General features: G+C 44.8%; 1 protein-coding gene across 12 annotated transcripts in view; it reads right to left on the reverse strand.

Annotated features, from left to right (window-relative positions):
- Positions 1–25,115, reverse strand: part of ppfibp2b (PPFIA binding protein 2b) — an 87,122-nt gene that overhangs the window by 35,786 nt on the left and 26,221 nt on the right. For 8 of the 12 annotated variants that reach the window (XR_004204759.1, XM_031801070.1, XM_031801065.1 and 5 more), the window contains exons 3-5: positions 18,593–18,816; positions 5,216–5,302; positions 4,225–4,338 (exon numbers count right to left, since the gene is read on the reverse strand). Coding sequence is in view for 11 of the 12 variants with exons in the window: in XM_031801070.1 (XP_031656930.1) it covers positions 4,225–4,338; positions 5,216–5,302; positions 18,593–18,816 (425 nt within the window). In the remaining variant the exon portion in view is untranslated. Of the gene's footprint in view, positions 1–4,224; positions 4,562–4,590; positions 4,847–5,215; positions 5,303–18,592; positions 18,817–25,115 lie in introns of those variants that run through there. The other 4 variants (XM_031801066.1, XM_031801069.1, XM_031801067.1 and 1 more) reach the window with 4 other exon arrangements.

Consider the following 25,115-nt stretch of genomic DNA (forward strand, 5'->3'; position numbering starts at 1 on the left):
AGATGACCGTGGTACCTTCAGGCATTTGGAAATTGCTCCCAAGGATGAACCAGATTAAATGTCAGGAATTGTGTAAAAACTGAGTTTAAATGTATTTGGCTAAGATGTATGTAAACTTCCGACTTCAACTGTGTATTTATATATGCTACGTGTCCTTATTTTGATCTCCTCTGTCTGAATCAGACATGAGAGAGAGAGATCAAGAACAAGTGAGAGACAGAATCCTAAGAATCCGTGCTTCTACACCTGCATTGCTTGCTGTTTGGGGTTTTAGGCTGGGTTTCTGTACAGCACTTTGAGATATCAGCTGATGTACGAAGGGCTATATAAATACATTTGATTTGATTTGATTTGATAAGTGAGAAAGAGTTAAAACTATGGACATAGACTGTCACTGTGGAGAGAATCGGAGTGTGTGTGTGTGTGTGGAGCAGGTGGGTGTGTGAGCCGTGACTGTAGGTTTCACACACAGTAAACACACTTTGGATATCCCAACACCCCTCGTCACCAGAGGCTGATTTCGGTTCCTGTTCCAGCAGGGGATACTACTTACTCCCTCCACTACAGACTAAGATTCACTATCACATGTCATCAAAATAACTTTGCATCACATCATCTGAACTGGGTGTCCCTTACATAGGCAACTATACATAGGCCTAATGATCTGCAATAAGCTATTCTAAATATAAGCGACATCACATGGAAAATAACAACTCCACACCACCAGATGAAAAACATTGAAAAGGAAATCTGTTAAATAAGTTATGGCACCCTGTGACCCAACCCAACACCAACATTACTTGGAGCAGGATCAGACGAGCATTTAGAATACATTTTACGTCATTTTCTGTGAAGACCTATCAGCTGATTCTGCAGCTAACTAAGCCTGTTGAAAGCCTTCTTTTGAACTAATTATGTACTGAAACACATGCGGGCTGTGGCCTACTGATACCCAACTATTCAATTCAATGGGCTTTATTGGCATGGGAAACTGATGTTTACAAAGCAAGTGAAATAGAACTATCTGTTTACCCAATGTAGGAACTAGAACTATCCGTCTATCTAGGCTTGGACTCTGTTGTACTGCTATAGGCTCCCAGAATGAGCACTGTGGCTGACTAGCCTGACTAGGTGCCCTAACATGCCCCTCAGGCTTTCAGAGTCAGACAGACTGATCAGGCCAATGAGAGACTGGGGACCAAGTCCCTCTGAAACAGGATCTCCTCCTTTCCCTGGGCCACAGCCAGAGGTGTGCCAGCCTGTCAGAACTCTCAGCAGACCCAAGGTGCCACTAGCCTGGTCTCAGATATGTTTGTGCCTTATAACCAAGAACATACAGTTTGTTTGACATAATAACGGCCATAGGAGTTGGCTAAACAGCTCAAACATATATGGGTTACCACTGGGCCAGGGTAAGGGTAAGACACCACTAACTGTACCATCCCCTGCTTGGTCAAGAAAGACACAGGGAGAAGGAAGGAGGCTGGCTCTGGCTGTATGGTAGGTCAAGCTATCAAACATGGACTTGACTGGCCCTAACAGCAAACAATCCTTCTTAGTGTGTGTGTTTGTTGTTATGGTTGTTGTGGAGCCATGTGCACAGTCTTGGGTGAATAATTCCTCTCTCTGAATGAGGATGTAGTCACTATGACATTCTGGCAGGGGGAAACATAGAAATGAAATAGAACACAATGTAATGTATATCTATGGGTGGTATTCATCCTAGGTAAGAATGGGGAACAATATGGTGCCGCTTCAGTAAACCATGCAGAAGGAAATGAGTGGTGATCCCACATGTGCCCAACAGCGATGACACAAACTGTTTTATGAATGGGTGCTTATATACTTATACGGAGAGGTGTGTATGGTGTGTGTGTGTGTCTGTCTGTGATTGAGACACATAGAAAGAAGACACTGTTTGATACTGGCATCTCTCACTGGCATCTCTCACTGGCATCTCTCAGGGGCATGTGGCTCTGAGTAAGTATAGGTCTGATGAGTCTATTGGTGAAAGAATCTGCCCAACACACTCATCCATTAGCTTTTACTGGAAGTGGCAGAAGATACTGAGAAGCATTCTCTTGAGACTCTCCATTCCAGGTTCAGAACAGCAGTGATAAAGATTCATCTATACCTTTACCAGGCCTAATCACACCACACACAATGAGTATGGTTGCATGCACACAATAATAAAATAAAATCAGGCTTCCTAATATCACTCTGATAAATGCAGAACATCACCAATCAAAATAAACATTCTTCCACAGCGACCATGTTATTTTTGGGAAGCATATTTGATTCATATAAAGTTTGTATGTGAAAACGACTTCCAAGACGCATACATACAGTTGTTCCAAACTCACTTCACTCGTGCTAAAGAGGGAGGCTCGCTCAGCTGTGTCACGTTCTGACCTTTATTTCCTTTGTTTTGTATTTATTTAGTATGGTCAGGGCGTGAGTTGGGTGGGCAGTCTATGTTTGTTTTTCTATGATTTGGGTATTTCTATGTTTCGGCCTAGTATGGTTCTCAATCAGAGGCAGGTGTCATTAGTTGTCTCTGATTGAGAATCATACTTAGGTAGCCTGGGTTGCACTGTTTGTTTGTGGGTGATTGTCTATGTTGTAGCTTCACGGTCGTCATTTGTTTATTGTTTTGTATACAGTGTCAGTACTTTCGGTATTAAAGATTTACCATGGACACTTACGACGCCGCATTTTGGTCCGATCCTTCTCGCCTCTCCTCTTCAGATGAAGAGGACGACCGTGACAGGCTGGTGCTAGCACATGCGTAGATCAAATACACTGCTGGAACGATGATGAAGGTGTTTACCTGTCCTAATAATTTGAAAGGTTGATCAGAAAACCAGGTGTTTAATCAGTGTATGCTTACTTCGATTTTGACCTTATGCTGATTTAGATAAACAGACTAATCTGCTTACTGTCATATTCAGTTTAATATTGAATTATTACTGTGCATGTAATCATGCTGATTGTTCAAACAGATATCATCAAAACTCCAATGCGGCCAAACAATGTGAAAATAGACCTGTGTTTTTAACCAGACATTGTCTAACACTAGGGTCCAGCTGACAATTAACAGTCACACCACAGAGCACTGTAGACAGGAGACACCAGTGGCTTTGGTCTCTCCTATACAACTACATTAAGCATTTGTTTTCTGCATGACCTTGTGAGATAATGTAATAACAGGAAATGGTATTTCTCAGGTGGAAGAAAGGTTTCCCCCTAGACCTGTGCCTATGTACAAAGGCAACAAAATCAAAGCAACACAATCTGCTTGGCATTTGAGGCCAATAAAAATGATAAAAAATTAATTCACTTTAAAGTTTAATCTTTTTTTATTACTGATATTTATGGTGAACTAAATGGCTGGATGAGACTAAATCAAACAAGACAGAGGGCTTTTTGATCCTTAAATTGGGTAGCTTTGCGTTCCAGTGTTTGGAATGCACGTAACAGCCTGAGAAGAGGTGTAAGCAGATGTAGCTCAAGGGATCCTCGCTCTCACTCCCATCTCTTAAAGTCAGAGTACAAACTGTAAAACTCTCACCCTGTCTCCCTCCCTACATTTCCACAACAAACATGGTGCACTGACTGACTTACTTTGCCTTCTTCATACCTACTGGTGTATAAGGCAGAGACAAGACCGCTCCACTTTTGATCCAAATCATGCTTACCAGCCTGTCCTGGTACACACAGCTACAGAAAGTATTCTCAAAATGTAAGACTATGCAGTCTGCTATTAGTGGAGGCCACTATCATAAATATCTCTGCTCTTAAAATGCCATGGAGTCAGTCAGCTTGTAAGATCGAAAGATAGTGAACTTTGAAAGCTATCCCTCCATCTGCTGAGTGACAAACTTTGTGCAATCGAGGTGAGTCACTCACAGGAAGCGTCAGTATCTTATGTTAGTAAGAATGTCATGCATGAAACCACACCTCTTGTTACTAATTTACCACACACCTACTGCCCACGAAAGGAGACAGGTTGTTGGTTCCATTTGTCACTAAGCTACAGCACATTGTAATCTTTAAACGTGCTATAAATCACACATTTACAAAATACAGTCAACTTAATTAATCTAAGACTAAAACAATACTATGTTTATCTAGGAAACAAGTAGAGGTTGACAACATCAATATTTAGCTCTCCATGCTAATACGCTGAGCACAGATAAAGTAGTGGTAGTGTCTCTCTCTGACCTGCTGTAGCATTTCCTCAGTGGAGTTGAGTTTGTGGTGGTGCTCCTCCAGAGAGCTCTCCAGGTCTCGGATCTTCTCTCCTTGGGCCTCCACCTGGTCTGTGAGCACGCTCACCTACAACCCACAGACAGGACACCTTACTCAGTCACTCACATTGACAAATAGCTCCTCTCGCCTGCTCCGGAACTACCTGTATGCTAATAGTACTAATTCCTCTGACAACACACAGGTGGTTTCACTTCATTCCTCAGCCGGAGTAGAACTCTATGTCAACAGCCAATGTGAAATATCATGAAAGATAACCTAACCTGCCCTTGACTTGACATGGTTCACTGAATTATAAAAACTGAGCTGAGTAAACTTTACCTCTTTCTTTGTCTTGGTGGGTCAGCCAACAACTCTGGCCAGCCCACTCTGGCCAGCCCACAGGGAAGCAGGTAAAAAGGAAAGCGAAGCAGTAAAGCAGTAAAGCTAAAGCACCTTGGGGGAGGTAGCAGCCAATCAGGGGCTTGAGGAATGTGCTGGCATGTGCAAAAGAAAGGGCTACAGGAGTTTGGCACAAGGCTGAGATAAAGATAGTTATGAGCAGCACATGTTGAGGCAGACAAGATATGACAGAGCCCGAGGAGGTACTACTGTAGGAAGAGAGAAAATATGTCTAGCCTCGATTACAGATGTAGAAGCTACCAATTACACAAATGTAAAAAAGCATGGAGCATCATGACAAATCACAGTACAACCAAAGACAGAGGCATTGTCCAGACACGTTTGTTTGGGAAAAACAGGAAACTAGGGGTGTACTGTGTGACTGAGCTCCTGTGCTACACACAACAGCCTCTAGCACCACTGCCTGCCCTGGACAGTCTCACATTTCTGTGATATACTTCTCTCTTCATTTAACAGCAAGGCTTCTCTCTCTCCCTCTCTCATCCAATTCAATTGGCTTTATTGGCATGGGACACATATGCTTACAATGCCAGGAGCACCTTACCTGGAGAACCAGAGACTCTTTGTCCCCCTCTAGGCGAACCAGACGCTCCTGATAGCTCTCATTGTTCACCGGGGAGCGAAGGTTAACCTGCAAAAACACACAGACAAAAGAGGAGTCAAGAATGGGCGGAGGGGAAGGAAGACTTACTGAACAGGCTAAACAACTTAACCAATCAACGATTCACCTGCACTGACCGCATAAAAGAGAAGAAATAAGACAAGTCTTGTGTTTTGTAATATCTTTCCATATGGTCTAGCACAGGGATCATCAACTAGATTCAACAACGGGACGATTTTTTCTTTAGCGGATGGTCACGGTGCCAAAACATATTTACAAATCATTTGTAGACTACACTTGTATACGATCACACACATCTAATATGCGTGGGAATACTTCGGAACAAATGTAATCAATTTAAATTACTTTGAGTGGGTTGGCTGGTGTTTTTACAGTCTTTTATGTCCAACAATAAAAATAAAATAAAAATATATATTTTATAGTAGTAGACATACAGTACCAGTCAAAAGTTTGGACGCCTACTTATTCAAGGGTTTCTCTTTAGTTTCACTATATTGTAGAAAAATAGTGAAGACATCAAAACTATGAAATAACACATATGGAATCATGTAGTAACCAAAGAAGTGTTCAACAAATCAAAATATATTTGATGACAGCTTTGCACTCTTGGCATTCTCTCAACCAGCTTCATGAGTTAGTCACCTGGAATGTTTTTCCAACAGTTTAAAGGAGTTCCCACATATGCTCACATATGCTGACTCTTGACTTAAGACTTGGAGCTGTATGAATGCCCCATGTGATCGTCTAAGGGTCTGTCACAGCAGGAGAAAATACATACTGTGACTTGTCAGCAACGCTGAGCTTGCGGGGGTTTTGTGGGCTTTTGTCTCCCTGTACGGCTTCAGATAATCCTGTCTTTAATAGCGCTGCCTGGTCCTGGGGGCCACTGCCTCAGACTGTACTGGCAGCACACATACAAAGACCTGTTTCTCTGAAGTAATTTGAAAGGGCAGTCCACTCAGAAAGAAGTTTCGCTGACTTTCTAGGAGGTAATGCATGTCCATACCCACTCACTGTCCATTACTGCTTGAACTCTCTGAAAACACAATGTAGTGTGTCCTGCCCTTCTATGAGGTAGTAACCTACTGAACAGGCGTAAAAGAGTGGCGTTTCTTTCTTTCTGGTCCTGTAGAGAAAATAAACTGTCGGGGGAGGTTCTCTTCTGCACTGTTCAACCAGTCCAGGTAATGTGGAGGAGGAGTTAAGATGGAGTGTCGCCTTGTTAACAACTAAAATAGGAAGTTGAGTCACAGGCTCTCTTTCCATTTCCCCTGAGAACCGGGTGTTGAGAGGAGAGGCGTGAGGTGAGTGCATGTCAGTGTCATATTTCATCAAGTCTTAACTTAATACTTACTTTTCCCTTCTAGATACCCCATTGATGTTGAACATGGTTAAGTTAAACAATGCACCAAAGCTTCAATCTATAACAGCTTCCTGCTGTGCTGTTAGATGTCCAGAAGATGAAAGTGATTGGTTACAGCACTTCCTGAATCCTGCCAGAGTCCATACATCCAGATTTCTAGTAGTGATTAGAGTCATTACACTGACTGTAAACACAAGCCAAGGCAGAGGTGAGCCAGCCCTGTTCTCTGGGACACAGACAAATGACCACTTCCCTTCCTGTTAAGTGATGTTACACAGGCTACAGAGAACAGGGCCGTGTTCACTAGGCATCAAACGGACGAAACGGGACTGAAACAGGGACTGCCTAAACTATTCCAATAGAAAAGAAACGAAACGCTCGTTGTGGTTTTCCATTGCAGAGTGTTTTGCTACGGTGTGGATTAATGAATACAGCTCTCTTTAACAGGGCACCTAGAGCTGTAGTGTACTGTACACACATGGACAGAGAGCTCTAACCATTTGCTATGGGAACTATAGAGGCATCTTTCTCAGGCAAAGCTACAATGGAATTTCCCTTATCCCCTCTATTTTCCCATCAGCAAGTGGCTGTTTGATGCCTCTTAAAGGAATACTGTAGGCAGAAAGAGTACGAGCCAAAACCAAAATGACTGAAATATTATCTCCCTTTCTAAGAATGCATGACGACTGTACAGTATAGTAAGCAACAGGGTTACCGCCTACTCTAAACGGCCTTGAATGTTTCTGTTGCACTTTAGCTTTATGGTGACCAGCCCCGACAGTGTTATTGTAGGTAGTACTCCTCTCCTTCTATAAAATATTGTTAGGAGTGGTTTACTATGGCTGCATGCTGCCCACTTTGGCTTCAGTGGTTCCACCTCTTGACCTGCCCTAGCTCCATTCCACTACCCAACAACTCCCAACAACAATAAGCAGGCTTGTACAAGCCACTAAATTAACTCTACTGTTGACAGTCACCCCAGGACTGCAATAACATGTTCTACCTTGAAATTGAATTTCAAACCCTGGTATGTCTACTAAACAAAACACACCTTCTTAAGTCTTCCTCAATGGCGATTTCATGGCAGCATTATACACTTACTGTACACCCAGAGACCGTGATCAAATCAAATCAAATTGAATAAGTCACATGCGCCGAATACAACAATACTGTGAAATGCTTACTTACGAGCCCCTAACCGACAGTGCAGTTTAAAAAAATACGGATAAGAATAATAGATAAAAGTAACAAGTAATTAAAGAACAGTAGTAAAAAATAACAATATATACAGGGGGGTGCCAGTACAGAGTCAATGTGCAGGGACACCGGTTAGTTGAGGTAGTATGTACATGTCGGTAGAGTTAATTAAAGTGACTATGCATTAATGACAACAGAGAGTGGCAGTGGTGTGGAGGGGAGGGGGGGGGGGGGCAAAGCAAATGGTCTGGTCTATGACTAGGGTAGCTGGAGTCTTTGACCATTTTTAAGGCCTTCCTCTGACACCGCCTGGTATAGAGGTCCTGGATGGCAGGAAGCTTGGCCCCAGTGATGTACTGGGTCGTTCGCACTAACCTCTGTAGGGCCTTGCTGTCTGAGGCAGAGCAGTTGCCAGGCAGTGATGCAACCAGTCATGATTTTAATTGTTTTTTTAATTTAAGGGGTGGATCAGCTAAATATTGCGGAAAGAATATTGGTTCCATCAATGTAATTGTCTGCATAATTTCCAATCCCCCATATATTTTTTGGGTAAATATATATATATATCCATACACACATGCATATATATACACATATATACATACACATACCTATATAGACATACATACCTTTTTAAAGAATATACCTTTATTATTATTCCCTGCAAACCCTACCGCCGATCCCCCAATTGGAGTAAACTAATAAAAACGCTTTTACCTTCAATTTATACATCTTATACACATTTTACATTCACAGTCTATTTTCCAATAGTTATATTTTGTTAGTTTTTAGTCCTTCCTCTATTTCTGATGTCCATCCAGTATGATTTCTATTTGTAACTGTGCTGTTTCACAGAAGTTCTGAACATAAATACATTTTACAGACCCTGTATGTTCTACATGTTTTACCTTGCTATTAGACCCTTCAGCTCCATTCAACATCATCCATTTTGGATTTCTAGTTGCCATATATTTTTCAGCTGTGATGCTTCACAAACGACTTGAACCTTTCTATTCTCATAGCTTCTACAGATTGTAAATTAAAAATAAATTTTTTTGCTAAAATAATTATTATATTGATTGATTGATTGACTATTGCTTTTCAAATCACCCAGTACTGCTATCTGTAGCGTTAGTTCTAGGCAAATGTTGCAATTCTTCTGCCATTCCTGGACCTGTGACCAAAAACGAGCTACATATGAACAACACCAAAATAAATGATCTAATGACTCTGCCTCCTCACAGCAGAATCTGCAGAGCTGGGAAGATTGTATCTGTCACGTTCTGACCTTTATTTCCTTTGTTTTGTCTTTATTTAGTATGGTCAGGGCGTGAGTTGGGGGTGGGCGGTCTATGTTTTGTGTTTCTATGTTTGGTTTCTGTTTCGGACTAGTATGGTTCTCAATCAGAGGCAGGTGTCGTTAGTTGTCTCTGATTGAGAATCATACTTAGGTAGCCTGGGTTTCACTGTTGGTTTGTGGGTGTTTGTTTCCGTGTGTGTGTTTGTCGCCACACGATACTGTTTCGGTTTGGTTAATGTTCACATTTATGGTTTTGTGTCTCATAGTGTTCAGTGTTTTTTAAAATTAAATTTGTCATGAACACTTACCACGCCGCATCTTGGTCCGATCCTTACTCCTCTTCAGACGAGGAGGAAATCTGCCGTTACAGTATCCCCCATATATACACTGCTCAAAAAAATAAAGGGAATACTTAAACAACACAATGTAACTCCAAGTCAATCACACTTCTGTGAAATCAAACTATCCACTTAGGAAGCAACACTGATTGACAATACATTTCACATGCTGTTGTTCAAATGGAATAGACAACAGGTGGAAATGATAGGCAATTAGCAAGACACCCCCAATAAAGGAGTGGTTCTGCAGGTGGTGACCACAGACCACTTCTCAGTTCCTATGCTTCCTGGCTGATGTTTTGCTCACTTTTGAATGCTGGCGGTGTTTTCACTCTAGTGGTAGCATGAGACGGAGTCTACAACCCACACAAGTGGCTCAGGTAGTGCAGCTCATCCAGGATGGCACATCAATGCGAGCTGTGGCAAGAAGGTTTGCTGTGTCTGTCAGTGTAGTGTCCAGAGCATGGAGGCGCCACCAGGAGACAGGCCAGTACATCAGGAGACGTGGAGGAGGCCGTAGGAGGGCAACAACCCAGCAGCAGGACCGCTACCTCCGCCTTTGTGCAAGGAGGAGCAGGAGGAGCACTGCCAGAGCCCTGCAAAATGACCTCCAGCAGGCCACAAATGTGCATGTGTCTGCATGTGTCTGCTCAAATGGTCAGAAACAGACTACAGACCACAGGTGGGGGTTGTGCTTACAGCCCAACCCCGTGCAGGACGTTTGGCATTTGCCAGAGAACACCAAGATTGGCAAATTCGCCACTGGCGCCCTGTGCTCTTCACAGATGAAAGCAGGTTCACACTGAGCACGTGACAGACGTGACAGAGTCTGGAGACGCCGTGGAGAACGTTCTGCTGCCTGCAACATCCTCCAGCATGACCGGTTTGGCAGTGGGTCAGTCATGGTGTGGGATGGCATTTCTTTGGGGGGCCGCACAGCCCTCCATGTGCTCGCCAGAGTTAGCCTGACTGCCATTAGGTACAGAGATGAGATCCTCAGACCCCTTGTGAGACCATATGCTGGTGCGGTTGGCCCTGGGTTCCTCCTAATGCAAGACAATGCTAGACATCATGTGGCTGGAGTGTGTCAGCAGTTGCTGCAAGAGGAAGGCATTGATGCTATGGACTGGCCCGCCCGTTCCCCAGACCTGAATCCATGTCTCGCTCCATCCACCAACGCCACGTTGCACCACAGACTGCCCAGGAGTTGGCGGATGCTTTAGTCCAGGTCTGGGAGGAGATCCCTCAGGAGACCATCCGCCACCTCATCAGAAGCATGCCCAGGCGTTGTAGGGAGATCATACAGGCACGTGGAGGCCACACACACTACTGAGCCTCATTTTGACTTGTTTTAAGGACATTACATCAAAGTTGGATCAGCCTGTAGTGTGGTTTTCCACTTTCATTTTGAGTGTGACTCCAAATCCAGACCTCCGTGGGTTGATAAATTTGATTTCCATTGATAATTTTTGTGTGATTTTGTTGTCAGCACATTCATATATGTAAAGAAAAAAGTATTTAATAAGAATATTTCATTCATTCAGATCTAGGATGTGTTATTTTAGTGTTCCCTTTATTTTTTTGAGCAGTGTATAACATTCTATTAGTTGCAAGAATTCTGTATAGTTAAAAAAAAAAAGTGAAGTTTTGCATCCGGCTTTGTTTTGCGTATCAATTCATAAACCACGTGCCATAGAATGGTTACGAAAATCTCTTCCCAACTATTTTGCAATTTATATGGCACAGCTGTCAGTTTTTTGGTCCTTAAATGAAATTGGTATATGTTTTTATTTATCACTTTTCTTTAACCATTTATGTTCTTTAAAAAAGGGCCGACATACAAGTTCCTTACTTTTTTCCCCTTCTACTTGCCTCTTCCATTTTTGTGGTAATGCTGCAATGAATTGGTTGTAATTTTGGGTAGAGCAGACATTTCCATATGTCTGTGTTAGCTGCATGTGTGACACAACTCCACCAGTCCTATTTATGATATCATTCACAAAAATTATACCTTTTTTAAAAATTTCATAGAAAAATACTGTTTTTTTTATCAATAAGTATATTTGAATTTAACCACAATATTTGTTGTATTATTTGTTCTGTCTTTTCAGGTGGATTAAACTGAAATTGCAACCAACTTTCTAAGGCTTGTTTAAAAAATGAAGATATTTTGGAGATGATTTCCTTTTCAAACAACCGAAAGTGAGCAGGTGTAATCTGAATAAAGGGAAAAAGGCCATTCATGAATATAGGATGAGACATTCCTACCAATTTACTAGAGAACCAGTTTGGATTTAAGTATAACTTTTGTATGACTGATGCCTTTAGTGAGAGGTCTAATGCTTTAATATTTAATCATTTCTGCCCTCCGAAATCATATTTGTTATATAAATAAGCCCTTTTAATTTCATCTGGCTTGCCGTTCCAAATAAAATTGAATAGAGTGACTAGTGCTGTAGAGAGACGAGTGCTGTGGAGAGACTAGTGCTGTGGAGAGACTAGTGCTGTAGAGAGACTAGTGCTGTAGAGAGACGAGTGCTGTGGAGAGACTAGTGCTGTAGAGAGACTAGTGCTGTGGAGAGACTAGTGCTGTAGAGAGACTAGTGCTGTAGAGAGACGAGTGCTGTAGAGAGACTAGTGCTGTGGAGAGACTAGTGCTGTGGAGAGACTAGTGCTGTGGAGAGACGAGTGCTGTAGAGAGATTAGTGCTATAGAGAGACTAGTGCTGTAGAGAGACTGGTGCTGTAGAGAGATTAGTGCTATAGAGAGACTAGTGCTGTAGAGAGACTAGTGCTGTAGAGAGACGAGTGCTGTGGAGAGACTAGTGCTGTGGAGAGACTAGTGCTGTAGAGAGACTAGTGCTGTAGAGAGACGAGTGCTGTGGAGAGACTAGTGCTGTGGAGAGACTAGTGCTGTAGAGAGATTAGTGCTATAGAGAGACTAGTGCTGTGGAGAGACTAGTGCTGTGGAGAGACGAGTGCTGTAGAGAGACGAGTGCTGTAGAGAGACGAGTGCTGTGGAGAGACTAGTGCTGTGGAGAGACTAGTGCTGTAGAGAGACTAGAGCTGTAGAGAGACGAGTGCTGTGGAGAGACTAGTGCTGTAGAGAGACGAGTGCTGTGGAGAGACTAGTGCTGTAGAGAGACGAGTGCTGCGGAGAGACTAGTGCTGTGGAGAGACTAGTGCTGCAGAGAGACTAGTGCTGTAGAGAGACGAGTGCTGTGGAGAGACTAGTGCTGTGGAGAGACTAGTGCTGTAGAGAGACGAGTGCTGTGGAGAGACTAGGGCTGTGGAGAGACTAGTGCTGTAGAGAGACTAGTGCTGTGGAGAGACTAGTGCTGTGGAGAGACTAGTGCTGTGGAGAGACTAGTGCTGTAGAGACTAGTGCTGTAGAGAGACGAGTGCTGTGGAGAGACTAGTGCTGTGGAGAGACTAGTGCTGTGGAGAGACTAGTGCTGTAGAGAGACTAGTGCTGTAGAGAGACTATTGCTGTGGAGAGACTAGTGCTGTGGAGAGACTAGTGCTGTGGAGAGACTAGTGCTATAGAGAGACTAGTGCTGTAGAGAGACTAGTGCTGTAGAGAGACGAGTGCTGTGGAGAGACTAGTGCTGTAGAGAGACGAGTGCTGTGGAGAGACTAGTGCTGTAGAGAGACGAGTGCTGTGGAGAGACGAGTGCTGTGGAGAGACTAGTGCTGTAGAGAGACTAGTGCTGTAGAGAGACTAGTGCTGTAGAGAGACGAGTGCTGTGGAGAGACTAGTGCTGTGGAGAGACTAGTGCTGTAGAGAGACTAGTGCTGTGGAGAGACTAGTGCTGTGGAGAGACTAGTGCTTTAGAGAGATGAGTGCTGTAGAGAGACGAGTGCTGTGGAGAGACGAGTGCTGTGGAGAGACTAGTGCTGTGGAGAGACTAGTGCTGTGGAGAGACTAGTGCTGTAGAGAGATTAGTGCTGCAGAGAGACTAGTGCTGCAGAGAGACTAGTGCTGTAGAGAGACGAGTTCTGTGGAGAGACTAGTACTGTAGAGAGACTAGTGCTGTGGAGAGACTAGTCCTGTGGAGAGACTAGTGCTTCGGAGTGACAAGTGCTGTGGAGAGACTAGTGCTGTGGAGAGACTAGTGCTGTAGAGAGATGAGTGCTGTGGAGAGACTAGTGCTGTGGTGAGACTCGTGCTGTAGAGAGACTAGTGTTGTGGAGAGACTAGTGTTGTGGAGAGACTAGTGATGTCAACCTAGACACAGACTATGCCAACTCTCTCTTCTCCGTGCTCTCTCTTTCCTCTATGGTTTCTCTTTTACTCTCTCTCCTCGACGGTGTCTCCTGAACGGTCTTTCCCACCTTCTCCTCTTATTAGCTTAGACACAAAATATACCTGAACTGAAACAGATTATGGTTTAAGATGAGAGGGGGGCTCATTTAAAGAAACATACACACATCTCTCTCACTCCTGCTCCTTTTTAATCTACCTCTTCTTGTCTCTTCAGACCAATGCAGCAACAGCCCTTCTACCATTAGCTTCAGACTGGAATTCATTATCTGAATGTCCCATTTCCTGTTTATGGGACCTTTCTCTAAAAATCACTCAGCCCCCTCCCCACTGCACCATGTGGCTGCCACTGACAGTTTCATGTACACACATCACAGAACACAGACAGAAACAGAAAAACACAGGGGGTGTGTGACATGTATGTAGGGCATGCTGCAACAGGCCTCTTCCATGCAGAGTGTAATGAATCATGGGTTACAGTCAGTGAGACTCAGACACATACTGTGTGTAAACTCAATGTGAGCCAGATGGTCCTCCTTGCAGAGCTTGACTGCAGTAAAGTGAATTAGACTCAGAGCACAGTGTGACTGTGAGGCATGATGCCTTTAATACATTTCAGTGATCCCACGTATTAACACCCTACAGTGTATGTTACCATGGTCCTCTCTCTCTCTCGTTCTCCACCCTGGGCATTTCCTGCTTGACTCACAGGGGAGAAACTCAGCCACTTGGACAGGCAGCGGGAGTGTGGGTGGCTTGGGTATCAGAGACCACCGCATATGACACATGACATGTCCTCTCCTTAACCGCAGAGGCCGTGCAGAGAGACAACAATGCATACATACTGTACTGTATCATCAGTGATGCAAATAATGCAACCGTTGTCAGAAACCAGTTTGGCAATCCATCTTGTGTGGATGTGCTCTGATCATGTTCCCAGCCATGTTTTGAAACTGGAACAAGGAAGCAGAGTGCTACAGTGACTCCATCACTACAGAGCTACAGTCACTGCTTGCATGGCTTGGAGGGGCTGACTGTGCACTCTGTCCTGCTCCTGGCTATGTTGACAGCTGAGTTAGACAATCACCAGAATAACGCTTTCTCTTTCTCTCTTTTCCATTCTCCCTCTCTCTTTTAACCCCCTCCCTCTCTCTACTAACCCCTTCCCTCTCTACTAACCCCCTCCCTCTCTCTACTAACCCCCTCCCTCTCTACTAACCCCCTCCCTCTATTCCCCCTCCCTCTCTCTATTCCCCCCTCCCTCTCTCTACTAACCCCCTCCCTCTCTCTATTAACCCCCTCCCTCTCTCTATTAACCCCCTCCCTCTCTCTATTAACCCCCTCCCTCTCTCTATTAACCCCCTCCCTCTCTCTACTAACCCCTCCCTCTCTCTACTAACCCCCTCCCTCTCTCTATTAACCCCTCCCTCTCTCTACTAACCCCCTCCCTCTCTCTATTAACCCCCTCCCTCTCTCTACTAACCCCCTCCCTCTCTCTTAACCCCCTCCCTCTCTCTACTAACCCCCTCCTCTCTCTATTAACCCCCTCCCTCTCTCTATTAACCCCTCCCTCTCTCTACTAACCCCCTCCCTCTCTCTATTAACCCCCTCCCTCTCTCTACTAACCCCCTCCCTCTCTCTACTAACCCCCTCCCTCTCTCTACTAACCCCTCCCTCTCTCTACTAACCCCTCCCTCTCTCTAGTGCACCCCTCCCTCTCTCTATTGCACCCCTCCCTCTCTCTACTAACCCCCTCCCTCTCTCTATTAACCCCTCCCTCTCTCTATTAACCCCTCCCTCTCTCTACTAACCCCCTCCCTCTCTCTATTAACCCCCTCCCTCTCTCTACTAACCCCCTCCCTCTCTCTATTAACCCCCTCCCTCTCTCTATTAACCCCCTCCCTCTCTCTATTAACCCCCTCCCTCTCTCTATTAACCCGCTCCCTCTCTCTACTAACCCCTCCCTCTCTCTACTAACCCCCTCCCTCTCTCTACTAACCCCTCCCTCTCTCTACTAACCCCTTCCTCTCTCTACTAACCCCTCCCTCTCTCTAGTGCACCCCTCCCTCTCTCTATTGCACCCCTCCCTCTCTCTACTAACCCCCTCCCTCTCTCTATTAACCCCCTCCCTCTCTCTACTAACCCCTCCCTCTCTCTACTAACCCCTCCCTCTCTCTAGTGCACCCCTCCCTCTCTCTATTGCACCCCTCCCTCTCTCTACTAACCCCCTCCCTCTCTATTAACCCCCTCCCTCTCTCTACTAACCCCTCCCTCTCTCTACTAACCCCCTCCCTCTCTCTATTAACCCCCTCCCTCTCTCTACTAACCCCCTCCCTCTCTCTATTAACCCCCTCCCTCTCTCTACTAACCACTCCCTCTCTCTACTAACCCCTCCCTCTCTCTACTAACCCCTCCCTCTCTCTAGTGCACCCCTCCCTCTCTCTATTGCACCCCTCCCTCTCTCTACTAACCCCCTCCCTCTCTCTATTAACCCCCTCCCTCTCTCTACTAACCCCTCCCTCTCTCTACTAACCCCTCCCTCTCTCTTTTGCACCCCTTCCTCTCTCTATTGCACCCCTTCCTCTCTCTACTAACCCCTCCCTCTCTCTACTAACCCCTCCCTCTCTCTACTAACCCCTCCCTCTCTCTATTGCCCCCCTCCCTCTCTCTATTTATGCCTCCCTCCCTTTTTTTTCTCTCTCAAACAATCACTCCTTGTATAAGTCAAAGCAACAACTTTCCCTTTAAAACACAATCTTCCACCTCGTGCTTAACGTCTGTGCCATACCTGACCCCTCTCTTACGGTCTGACATTCTCTGATTGACAAACAATAGCTTTAGGTCAGCGATAACAAGCATCACAGGGTCTCTCTCCTTCCTGCCAATAACGTATGGAGGGATCTTTATCACATTTCTTCTGTGGAGGGGCTCAGCTCCTCAGAGAACAGTGTGTTAGGAGTAACTGAGGAGTATGTGTGTTTGATCTAGCTCCTGGCCAGTAGAGAGGAGAGAGGGAGGAGAGGAGGAAGGGAAGAGGGAGAGGGGCGACTGTGTGGCGTGTGAGACCCCTGCTGTATAGAGAGAGCAGGGCCTCTAAAACAAGAGCGTTTCATTGGCCACTTAGCCTCGCCAACAGATTGTTTACCGCAGCCTCAGCCAATGACACGACTATAACAACGCACATCAATAATCGTCTCTATGAACTGTGGCAGTGACAGTATCATCATGTGGTTATCATTTCCTAAATATGATCCAAATATGTTAAGTGCCTACATACCCTCGTAAACCTGGTCATGAAAAACCTTCACAAACAGCCAACAAATAAAGAAAACAACTCAGAAACAAGCGTGATATTCATAAAAGAATCTATAGTCTAAGAGCTAGATGTACTGGTTATAGAAAAGAGCAGAAGCTCTGAACTTGCCATTTAGAAACCAGTTCTACCTACCTACCTACCTACCTACCTACCAAATTACAGGTTATGGAAAACGAGAAAGCCCCCTACTTCAATGTCAAAGATAAAAATACTACAGTAAATATTACAGTATACTACAGTCTGCAAAAACACTACAGTAAATATTACAGTATACTACAGTCTGCAAAAACACTACAGTAAATATTACAGTATACTACAGTCTGCAAAAACACTACAGTAAATATTACAATATAGTATGTATACTATAGTAAACTGTAAATACTACAGTAAATATTACAGTATACTACAGTCTGCAAAAACACTACAGTAAATATTACAGTATACTACAGTCTGCAAAAACACTACAGTAAATATTACAATATAGTATTTATACTATAGTAAACTGTAAATACTACAGTAAATACTGTCATGTTTTTACAGTGAATACTACAGTAAAGTCAGCAAAAATACTACAGTGAATACTATAGTAATGCTACCATAGTATACACTATAGTATTTTTTCATGTGGGAGTGAACATATGAGGAATTGATTCAGACTTACCCCCTAACACCCCAGAGTGCTTCAGGTGTGTTGAGGTGACCAGACAGACAGAACAGAGCAAACAGAGTGAGTGTAGTGAGTAGAGAGAGTAGAACAGTGAGTGTGGAAAGTAGGAGGAAAGGAAGAGAGGAGTGATTAGAAAGAGGGAGAGCGGGAGAGTGGGGAGAGGGTGTAGGGCAGGAAGTTGAGCTCAGTCCTATTAGGAGTCTCTGAGGAACACATTGAGTCTTTCAAACACGGCCAGCCTTAGTTCCCAGAGAGAGACCAAGCCAAAATAAGACCTGTTCACAGTCCCAGTCCCAGTAAGACAGAGTCAGACACAGTCTTTCCCAGACACAGTCCCAGACACAGTCCCAGACACAGCCCTGCTAAGACCTAACAGCACCCAGGAATAGTTCTAGGTCTGTTCAACACTCCTACACAGCTGCTGCAATGAATCAACCGTCTCTCCTTCAATGTGTTACAAAGAGAGAGAAAAAAGAACCCAATGGTGTATAATGAAAAGCTTTTGACAGCAAACAGCTGGCTGACTTTTGTACAACTTTTTGGAAGTTTCTGCCACATCTGTGAATCCCAGAGATAACATGCCTCAAGTAGAAGTAAATCAGACCACATATTTACTGGCATGCAAACAACCACGACACTATCGACATCATGCCACGTCAATAATAAATAGTGCACTGCTAATGAGTAGGACATTTTTGGATTCTGAGCAAATAATGAACCAATGATATTCTATATTATCTGTTTATAGACTATATTGTTAGACACAGAAAGATAACTATGGTTGCTAGAGATGGTTGACAAAAGTAATGGAGAAATACAGTTTCCATAGACCCAGGTGTGCTCCCTGCTACTCACCGAGCCCCTGTCTGAGCCCCTGTCCATGTCCAGCCAGTCCATGAGCATGTGAGCAGTGCTGCTGGGGACCTGGGCCCTCAGGGTGTTCCTCTCCTCCTCTCTGGGCTGCAGCTCCAGGGCCAGCCTCAGGTCCTCAACCAGCTGTAGAACCTGCAGGGGCCCTGCGCTACCTGGGGAACCCAGCTCAAACAGGCCGTTGGTGTACTCGGCTGCAGCCTTGGAGCCTGCCGGGGACAAAGGACAAAGAGTCATTATAGTGGACAAGATTGTATATCAGCATAAATATCTATAGCAGAATCTGACCCAGTCAGCTCACTCTATTTTATACTATACGTCCATGTGTCACCTGTATCGGCTCACTAAGCTAATGTCTGTTCCAGCTTCATCATTATCTGGGACCTGGAGAGCAACTTAAACTTCCTCCATAAACACTCAGACATCTGGAGCATGTTAGCGTATCGTTACAGTATGCTGCAAGGAAACCATTTGAACACGGATTCCATTGAAGACGTCCAAAATCAATCAACTGGAAAGAAACCTGCCTGCTACCATTGTGATTTGATCCATGTTGTGTTTTTTTACTTACTGGCTCTCCAACTCTGTTCCTGTAGGTTAGCAGGGCTCTCCAACCCCGTTCCTGGAGAGCTACCATCCTGTAGGTTTTCGCTTCAACCCTTATCTTGTGCGCCTGATTCTAATAATTATCAGGTTGATTATTAGATTAATCAGAAGTTAAAACTGGGGTTAGAGCGAAAACCTACAGGAGGGTAGTTCTCCAGGAACAGGGTTGGAAATAAAACCTACAGGAGGGTAGCTCTCCAGGAACAGGGTTGGAGTTAAAACCTACCTACAGGAGGGTAGCTTTCCAGGATTAGGGTTAGAGTTAAAATCTACAGGAGGGTAGCTCTCCAGGAACAGGGTTGGTGTTGAACCCTGATCTGTTTCACCTGTCTTTGTGCTTGTCTCCACCCCCCTCAAGGTGTCACCCATCTTCCCCATTATCCCCAGTGTATTTATACCTGTGTTCTCTGTTTGTCTGTTGCCAGTTCTATTTTGTTTCGTGAACCTACCATCATTTGTCCCCTTGCTCCTGGCTGTTCTATACCTTGCCACACCTCTCTGGATTACTGACCTCTGCCTGCCCTGAGACTGCCTGCCGTTCTGGACCTGTTGCACTCTTTCTGGATTACTGACCCCTGCCTGCCCTGAGACTGCCTGCCGTTCTGGACCTGTTGCACTCTTTCTGGATTACTGACCCCTGCCTGCCCTGAGACTGCCTGCCGTTCTGGACCTGTTGCACTCTTTCTGGATTATTGACCCCTGCCTGCCCTGAGACTGCCTGCCGTTCTGGACCTGTTGCACACTTTCTGGATTACTGACCTCTGCCTGCCCTGAGACTGCCTGCCGTTCTGGACCTGTTGCACTCTTTCTGGATTACTGACCTCTGCCTGTCCTGAGACTGCCTGCCGTTCTGGACCTGTTGCACTCTTTCTGGATTATTGACCCCTGCCTGCCCTGAGACTGCCTGCCGTTCTGGACCTGTTGCACACTTTCTGGATTACTGACCTCTGCCTGCCCTGAGACTGCCTGCCGTTCTGGACCTGTTGCACACTTTCTGGATTACTGACCTCTGCCTGTCCTGAGACTGCCTGCCGTTCTGGACCTGTTGCACTCTTTCTGGATTACTGACCTCTGCCTGTCCTTAACCTGTTGTTTGCCTGCCCCTGTACTATAAATACTTTTGTTACTTCGACAGTCTGCATCTGGGTCATACCTGAGACCTGATAGTTGGCGTTAAAACCTACAGGAGGGTAGCTCTCCAGGAACAGGGTTGGAGAGCCCTGGTTTAGAGCAACAAGTGGAAGGTGTGGAGCCTGAAAGAAGAGAGCTTACATTTGGCAGCTAATCCCAGATCATAGAGAGGATCAGAGCAGCAGTGTATCATCATGGCATCTTAATGCTCCAATACACTTCACCCTCCCTTTTCCTATTAGCCTACTTTACACTAGCATCAGATTGAGGCAGAACAAGCCAATATATTTCCTTTGTTTTGTCATTATGTAACTAGAAATGATGTGACCTATAGGACAGTCCTGGAAAGAGGACATTGATAAGGCCATGGTAAAATACTTCATCTGGTTAAGACCAGGGAATGCCTATATGCCCTAGAAGCCTGTGAGAGTGTATCTACAATGATCTGAAAATGACCTCACCATTCCTATGATACTGGGGTGGGCCATAAGGTCAGCCCTGAGACTGCCTGCCGTTCTGGACCTGTTGCACTCTTTCTGGATTATTGACCCCTGCCTGCCCTGAGACTGCCTGCCGTTCTGGACCTGTTGCACACTTTCTGGATTACTGACCTCTGCCTGCCCTGAGACTGCCTGCCGTTCTGGACCTGTTGCACTCTTTCTGGATTACTGACCTCTGCCTGTCCTGAGACTGCCTGCCGTTCTGGACCTGTTGCACTCTTTCTGGATTATTGACCCCTGCCTGCCCTGAGACTGCCTGCCGTTCTGGACCTGTTGCACACTTTCTGGATTACTGACCTCTGCCTGCCCTGAGACTGCCTGCCGTTCTGGACCTGTTGCACACTTTCTGGATTACTGACCTCTGCCTGTCCTGAGACTGCCTGCCGTTCTGGACCTGTTGCACTCTTTCTGGATTACTGACATCTGCCTGTCCTTAACCTGTTGTTTGCCTGCCCCCGTACTATAAATACTTTTGTTACTTCGACAGTCTGCATCTGGGTCATACCTGAGACCTGATAGTTGGCGTTAAAACCTACAGGAGGGTAGCTCTCCAGGAACAGGGTTGGAGAGCCCTGGTTTAGAGCAACAAGTGGAAGGTGTGGAGCCTGAAAGAAGAGAGCTTACATTTGGCAGCTAATCCCAGATCATAGAGAGGATCAGAGCAGCAGTGTATCATCATGGCATCTTAATGCTCCAATACACTTCACCCTCCCTTTTCCTATTAGCCTACTTTACACTAGCATCAGATTGAGGCAGAACAAGCCAATATATTTCCTTTGTTTTGTCATTATGTAACTAGAAATGATGTGACCTATAAGACAGTCCTGGAAAGAGGACATTGATAAGGCCATGGTAAAATACTTCATCTGGTTAAGACCAGGGAATGCCTATATGCCCTAGAAGCCTGTGAGAGTGTATCTACAATGATCTGAAAATGACCTCACCATTCCTATGATACTGGGGTGGGCCATAAGGTCACCTGGGCCTGTGGGCAGAGGTGTTACATGTTTCTGTCCCCCGGCTAATACATGTGTCAAACTCATTCCACAGAGGGCCGAGTGTCTGCGGGTTTTCGCTCCTCCCTTGTACTTGATTGAAAAATGAATGTCACTGATTAGTAAAAAAAAACTCCCCTCACCTGCTTGTCTAGGTCTTAATTGAAAGGAAAAACCGGTAATCTTGGTAGGACTAGCCTGATCCCAGATCTGTGTGTGCCGTCTTGCCAATGGCCAATGTCATGCAGCACAAACAGATCTGGGACCAGTCCATATCCATGTATACAAACAGCCTTCTTTTCACTAAAAGAAAAACCTACAAAGAAACTATGGTACATTGAGTGCATGCTTTGGTTGGCTTGACTTTGAGGAAAATTTAAGAAGAACACGATGTAGAAAAAAAACTCGATTTTCTGTAAATAAGCCTGTGCCTGCCTGAGGGCCAATGCGCATACAAACACAGAGAGGAACGGATTATTCACGCATGCTCAACTGCATCTCGCTAAAAATATAATAACTATGGGTATCTACAGCCAAATAGCCCTGTTTATTGTTCATCTAATATCTAGTATATAATCAGCTTTATTCAGATCACATGCCTGATACAAAACATATTTGTTCAATAAAATGCCTGAAACAAGTTACCAGGCCAGCTCAGTTCTACAGTAGTGTAGAACTTACTTCTCTTTGTGTGAGCATGGTTTGGAGTTGGTTGAGGTTTCCAACTACTATCCATATAACACATTTTTATTATCCTAAAATAAATTGACAATAAGTGAAAAACACAAAGAAACCAATTATTCAACTCAAGATTATAATAATAGAGTATCTCTCAGCTGATTCAGATGCTCCAGCAATAACCAGTAGGTGGCATATTTTCAAGTCCATCACTGTTGCAGCAACTCATTACCTGCATATTATATTAAATGTCAAGTGCCTTTCAGAGATATTTCCAGCATATACTATTACGGAAAACGATGTCCTAATACTCAAATGTAATCAGACCAGTATCTCAAAATATGGCTGATGATTGGGACTAATGCCTTGTTGATGATTGGGATTCCTTGCAGTAATTACATTTAGATTCTATTCTATTTGTAGTCCTTGAAACTCAAGGCTGCATATGAGATCATGTTTGGCAACAGTAAAGTAATTAACTTTAATTGTTATTGACCAGATCTTATTGTGGTAATAGCAATGATTAACTTGTGAATATCCTGATTTAGACCTTGAGGTTAACTTGTTTTCACCTTGATCAGTGAAGGTGACTGTTGATCCCGATCTCTTGTCATGGTGAATTGACAAAAAGAGAAAGACCAATGGCATGAATCTCAGACAAGATGTAGATTTACACTATAAAACACTGCTGTGACTAGGATTGTCAATCTACCGGTATTTTACTAAAGTTACCAGAATCTTCAGTAATTTTGGTAATTAACAGAAAATCTATGGCAATCTATTGTAATTTAGGTAATAGCAGATGCTAAACTACAGGACTGCTTTGCTATCACAGACTGGAACATGTTCCGGGACTCTTCCGATGACATTGAGGAATACACCACATCAGTCACTGGCTTTACAAATAAGTGCATTGAGGACGTTGTCCCCACAGTGACTGTATGTGCATACCCCAACCAGAAGCCATGGATTACAGGCAACATTCACACTGAGCTAAAGGGTAGAGCTACCGCTTTCAAGGTGCAGAACTCTAACCCTTACAAGAAATCGCGCTATGCCCTGCGACGAACCATCAAACAGGCAAAGCATCAATACAGGACTAAGATTGAATCATACTACACCGGCTCCGACGCTCTAAGGATGTGGCAGGGCTTGCAAACTATTACAGACTACAAAGGGAAGCACAGCCGCGAGCTGTCCAGTGACACAAGCCTACCAGACGAGCTAAATCACTTCTATGCTTCCTTCGAGGCAAGCAACACTGAGGCATGCATGAGAGCATCAGCTGTTCTGGACGGCTCACATCAACACCATTATCCCAAAAACCCTAGACCCACTCCAATTTGCATACCGCCCAAACAGATCCACAGATGATGCAATCTCTATTCAAATCAAATCAAATTTATTTATATAGCCCTTCGTACATCAGCTGATATCTCAAAGTGCTGTACAGAAACCCAGCCTAAAACCCCAAACAGCGAGCAATGCAGGTGTAGAAGCACGGTGGCTAGGAAAAACTCCCTAGAAACCTAGAGAGGAACCAGGCTATGTGGGGTGGCCAGTCTTCTTCTGGCTGTGCCGGGTGGAGATTATAACAGAACATGGCCAAGATGTTCAAATGTTCATAAATGACCAGCATGGTCCAATAATAATAAGGCAGAACAGTTGAAACTGGAGCAGCAGCACGGCCAGGTGGACTGGGGACAGCAAGGAGTCATCATGTCAGGTATTCCTGAGGCATGGTCCTAGGGCTCAGGTCCTCCGAGAGAGAGAAAGAAAGAAAGAGAGAATTAGAGAGAGCACACTTAAATTCAAACAGGACACCGAATAGGACAGGAGAAGTACTCCAGATATAACAAACTGACCCTAGCCCCCCGACACATAAACTACTGCAGCATAAATACTGGAGGCACTCCACACTGCCCTTTCCCACCTGGACAAAAGGAATACCTATGTGAGAATGCTGTTCATTGACTACAGCTCAGCGTTCAACACTATAGTACCCTCAAAGCTCATCACCAAGCTAAGGATCTTGGGACTAAACACCTCCCTCTGCAACTGGATCCTGGACTTCCTGACAGGCCGCCCCCAGGTGGTGATGGTAGGGAACAACACATCTGCCACGCTGATCCTCAACACTGGAGTTCCCCAAGGGTGCGTGCTCAGTCCTCTCCTGTACTCCCTGTTCACCCACGACTGCATGGCCAGGAACGACTCCAACACCTTCATTAAGTTTGCTGACGACACAACAATGGTAGTTCTGATCACGACAACGACGAGACAGCCTATAGGGAGGAGGTCAGAGACCTGGCCGGGTGGGGCAAAGATGCCTGCCATCCAGGACCTCTACACCAGGCGGTGTCAGAGGAAGGCCCTAAAAATTGTCGAAGACCCCAGCCACAACAGTCATAGACTGTTCTCTCTACTACTGCATGGCAATCGGTACCAGAGTGCCAAGTCTAGGACAAAAAGGCTTCTCAACAGTTTTTACCCCCAAGCCATAAGACTCCTGAACAGGTAACCAAATGGTTACCCGGACTATTTGCGTTTAAGAGCACCCCTCTTTTACGCTGCTGCTACTCTCTGTTTATCTTATAT

This window comes from Oncorhynchus kisutch, linkage group LG22, assembly GCF_002021735.2.
Source record: "Oncorhynchus kisutch isolate 150728-3 linkage group LG22, Okis_V2, whole genome shotgun sequence".
In the NCBI taxonomy this organism is placed as follows: domain Eukaryota; kingdom Metazoa; phylum Chordata; class Actinopteri; order Salmoniformes; family Salmonidae; genus Oncorhynchus; species Oncorhynchus kisutch.